Here is a 4,703-nt window from a genome sequence, read left to right on the forward strand (position 1 = left end):
GTATCTACCGTGACCAAAGTATTATGGTAGGTGCTGTGGACATGAAGGGAAGACCCAGCTGCTGCAGCCTGTGGCCCGCAGTCTCAGAATGGTGACTCTCACCAACCCTCTTTGATGACACTAGTTAGTGTAATTTCACTTTACATGACTACAAGACTAACTCGCTAATAACCTTGGCTGCCCAGTTTACCAAGCCCTAATGGAAGAAAAACAAGTTTTAAACTTGTAGCAACAGAGAGGCTTAGAAACAGATGATAGTTTAAAATATCTACATTCTTTATTTAAAGGTGTGTTTTTTTTCAAAAACAAACATGTTGAGCCCAGGCTGGTGGCTCAGTTGGTTGAGCACTGTCCTGTACACCAAAAGGTCAGTGCGATTCCTGGTCAGGGCATATACCCAGGTTGAGATGCTTATGGGAGGCAACCGATCGATGTTTCTCTCCCTCTCCCTTCCTCTCTAAAATCAATAAACATATTTTTTTTTAAATTACCTACAAGGACCTTTCATATGTTTTTGATTCTCAGAATCACCCTGGGAGATAGGCAGGTTTTAGTTATTCATTCTAATGAGGTATTTTCTCCATAAATACAGAATACTGCCAAGAAAAGTTTGCTTTTAGACCCTAGTTTTTAAAAAGCTGTTTTTCTGGTAACTTTAGTTTCAGAAATTGCATTAAACATTTCTTATTTCCATAAGTTCATCCTTTACAAAGAAGATAAGAAGTTTCTGAAGTCCACCTTTGAATTCTTTTTGGATTCACTCTGGCTAAGTAACATTTTTAGTTGAGAGAAGTGTTTCTTTGTTTTGTTCACATTTTTTGAGGAGCAAGTGGGTGTTGAGTGTCCAGATGTAGGTGTTCTGAAAAGAAACATAAAACTACACTTAGGAATACTGACAAAGGACCATTTAAAAAGTGTTCTTCCCGCTTAGCCTAAATGACTGCTATCAGACACGTTTTCCACTCTTTTGTATTATGGCCACATATGAGCAGTGGCTGTACCCAGCAGTCACTCCCAAAAACCTCCTCACTAAGTAGGCTACAAGCAACATTTAGTTGGTATATTGGGTGGTTCTGGAAGCTTCTATCACACCTGAAAGAGAAGGCTAAAGGTAAAGTGTCATCAGGTTTGAGTTCTCTTTAAGTCTGACATCAAGACTCATGACAAAGCTAAGCAATGACTTTGAAGGATCTCAACCTACACATGTAGGTACCATTCCGTTGTATCTTCCCCAGAATGGAAGCTCCACGGGGCAGGCACTCTGTACTAATTGTATAGTCCAGTGCTTTCTAACAGTGCCAGGCACAGAGGAGGCCCTCTATATATATTCACTCCATAAATGATTCCCCATCTGGTATGTGTGTATTTACGCCTCATTCTATTTTATTCTTTCCAATTGTGTTTTATCCTGAACCTTTATTTGGGGTTTGTCAGCCTGACCCCTCTTCTGCCTCCCCATCTATAAGATAAATGTGAAATATTTTTCTCAGTCCTGCATGTCTAAGAAGCAGTCTGGTCTAAATGCAAGTGAATTCTTTTAAATACACCAAATTTTCTTTTATCTACTTTTATCCAATAAAGTGGAAACTTCCATGATGAATTCCTATCATACCAAATAACAAAACAATTAAGAATATAGAGAAAACTGGCCTTGAAATTTAATTCTTATCCAATAAATCCAACATTAAAAAAACTCAATTCAGAAAGCAGAGAATCCAGTCCTTCCTGAATTTTGTTAAAGCGTGCCCAGTCATAGTTAACTCAGTATCATTTGACAAGTCCCTAGTTACATCTCCACAGGAATTTATTAGAGGAACTAACAAGAACAAAGATTTAGAGCAGGAAAGTAAATGGTGAGTTGTTCAGTTTTGCTGACACACAGGATACATTAGGCAAAGTAACACAGGCAGACAGATTGATGCCAGGCAGTGAGGGCTGGAGAGCCTGCTGCACGCCCCAAATGGTGCTTCTAATCAGAGCTGTGATTCAGGAGATCAGACAGGAAGATTCATCAAAAGAGGAATAAAGACCTGAAGAGAGAGCGGCAGTAGGGATGTAAACACCATGAAAGTAGGACAATAGAAACTGGCAGCTGACTGGACAAGGACCAAGGCAGTGGTTGTCAACTGAACTTGCCATTTCAGGTCAGAATGTCTAGAAGGGCATGTTTATTCACAAAATAAGGAACTTAAGGAGGATGGGCAGGTTTGAGTAGTCAGCTGTGGGGACCTGTAGGGGGTGAAGTGGATATATTTAGCATGCAGCTGGGAACAGGGAGAGGTTGCAAGTAGAGGAATTTGCCTTGAAGTCATACAGAGGTGACAATGAAAGCTATAGGAGAATATGAGACTAGAGAAGAAAAGGGTATGGAGGAAAAAAGAGGGCCAAGGCAAGTTTGGGCACTGTACATAAGAGGAAATTAGAATAAATACTCAGGAGTTAACACTGGCAATTCAAATAACTCAATGAATTAATTACCTGAAAGTCAATGCTGGGCTCTTGCCTTTGGAACCAGACACCCTGTGATTTAGGTTTGCAGAACCTAGAGACTTTCTCTCTGGGGTCTTCAGGCTGAGTTTCCTCGCAGGAGTGGTAGGATTGCTCCTCAGTGCTGACAGAAAGCTTCTGCTCTTTCCATAATGTTTCACTGTTTTGTTGCATGTTTTACAAGTAATCAACTGCCATACAAAGAAGATATACATGGCATGATTTCTCTTAAAATTTAGTCCAATTAAGTACATGTTCCTTAAATTCTTATATGCAAGGGAGCAGACCAGGTACTACAGGGTAACAGAGGCTGAACTCAGGGAGCTTGTAATCTTGCAGCAGGAATGAGACCAAACACAAATTTAAAATGAGAAAATCTCCAATAAAAAATGAATGGCTAAACTTGTGTATTTAATTTAAAACACCTTTTAAAGATAATAAAGTCTCTACTTTCTCAATGTAAAACCATGTGTGGGGGTTATGGAGGAGACTGGGAATAATACCCCTTAACACCTGGATGATTCAATGTATCTTCTGATACTTGTCTCTATTAATAACCCACAAGTAATTTGATTTTGGTTGTTTTATCCATTTTATATCCCCAATACTTAGCATTATATGGCATAAGATAGACCCTCAATAAAGGTTTAATGAATGAACATAAGATATACTTACTTTTGTTGGGCATAAACGTAAATACATACTCTGACATGGAAGCGGGGATGACTAAAAAGTGACAAATGCCTAACAAATAAGCTACTGTTGTTTGAAGAAAAGGACCATTAACTGAAAAAATAATTTAGTGGTAGCTGCAGTTCAGGTGAAGTCACATTGGTCTGCTCAAGAAATCCTCAATTTGTAAAAATAATTGTGCTCAACAATGAGATCTGGGAACAACTGAGAGCTCGTGATATGTGATTTTAAGTAACTGTAAAAAGCAAAAATAAGCTGTACACTTGCTGAAACAGTAATCACTAGGGGAAAAAAATGTGTATTTTTTGCCAATTTCAATATACTACTACAAATCTCTGAGTTATGTTCAGGCTGATTCTCTTCATTTTGAGTGAAAGTCTGGAAACTGAAATCTTACCAGTACACTTTTGGAGTCTTTGTACTTTTTCACAATTTTTGCTTCTTTAAAACTGAGTGTACAATTTCTTGCTTCTCGATTAAGAAGTTTCTGTATTCTTGGTGTCAGTTTGGGCTTGGGTTTGAGGCGTACTCGAGAATTATCCAGAATCAGCAACTGGAAACAGTATGGGCATGTTTCTTCAAAAGTGCTTTTAGCATCTAAAATTATAGAAATGAAACTCATGATTCAATAAATTAGAATACTTTTTTTTTACCTCAAACTGCCAATTTTATAAATGTAAAAAGGAAAGGTATATTATTATTTAATATAAGCAGATATACATTATCCTTAAGCAAACTCAAACTATGAGAATTTATTAAAAGATAAACTGGCGATGATTTATTTTGCAAAACACTATCACTGTTTCCATTCATTCCTTTTAGCAACAGACAGGTAATTCCCCACTCTCTTGCTCCTTACTTTGTACTGAGTATAAAAGGCTGCATGTCTCACCTATTTGTCAAACACATTGATCACAAAATATAAAAGTTTACTATGACTTTGTTTCTTTTTAAAATAATTTTGTGGCTTGTGGGCTGGGCTTTGTCTGCAGGTAGCTCTCTCAGTATAAAGTAACAGACAACAGACTTGCCCAGACCCTTTATGCAATCAAGAAAGCATTCCCTGACCAGGCTAGGATGTGGAGACACAAATATGGGAGTGAAAGAGTTGCTCTCTTTAAAGAACTCACGTCTGGGAGCCCTAAACAAATGAAGGTAAGACTGGTAAGAACTGTAACAGAATATGATGTAAATGCCCTGGAAATTATTAAGCTGCATGGACCAGCCAACCACACTTCAAAGAGAAGGCTTGTCAAAGTTTGTCATGGATGACTATACATTCTATCTACATTTGGAGATGGCACCCATGAAAGGTAAGGAGCTTTCCCGGAGAAGTGCAGTGAAAAAGAAAGCATGGCTATGGAGGGAAAGGGGAGGGCATGAAGGTGATGCAGCTGAAAAGGAAGGTGAGACAGCATCTATTTATTCAGTGAATATTTTTTTTAAAATAATATTTTTATTGAGTTCAGAAAGGAACGGGAGAGGGAGAGAAAACATCAATGATGAGAGAGAATCATGGATCG

The 4,703-nt window shown here is 38.2% G+C and overlaps 1 protein-coding gene across 1 annotated transcript; it reads right to left on the minus strand.

Annotated features, from left to right (window-relative positions):
• Window positions 1-627: 627 nt before the first annotated feature.
• CUNH18orf21 (chromosome unknown C18orf21 homolog) lies at window positions 628-4,680 on the minus strand. The gene is made up of 3 exons (XM_006085162.3): window positions 3,578-4,680; window positions 2,479-2,678; window positions 628-859 (listed from the first exon to the last, which is right to left on the minus strand). Exons 1-3 carry the CDS (start codon window positions 3,800-3,802, stop codon window positions 706-708), a joined length of 579 nt encoding a protein of 192 aa, XP_006085224.1. The 5' UTR covers window positions 3,803-4,680; the 3' UTR covers window positions 628-705.
• Window positions 4,681-4,703: the final 23 nt, after the last annotated feature.

This window comes from Myotis lucifugus, unplaced genomic scaffold, assembly GCF_000147115.1.
Source record: "Myotis lucifugus unplaced genomic scaffold, Myoluc2.0 scaffold_16, whole genome shotgun sequence".
Lineage (NCBI taxonomy): Eukaryota > Metazoa > Chordata > Mammalia > Chiroptera > Vespertilionidae > Myotis > Myotis lucifugus.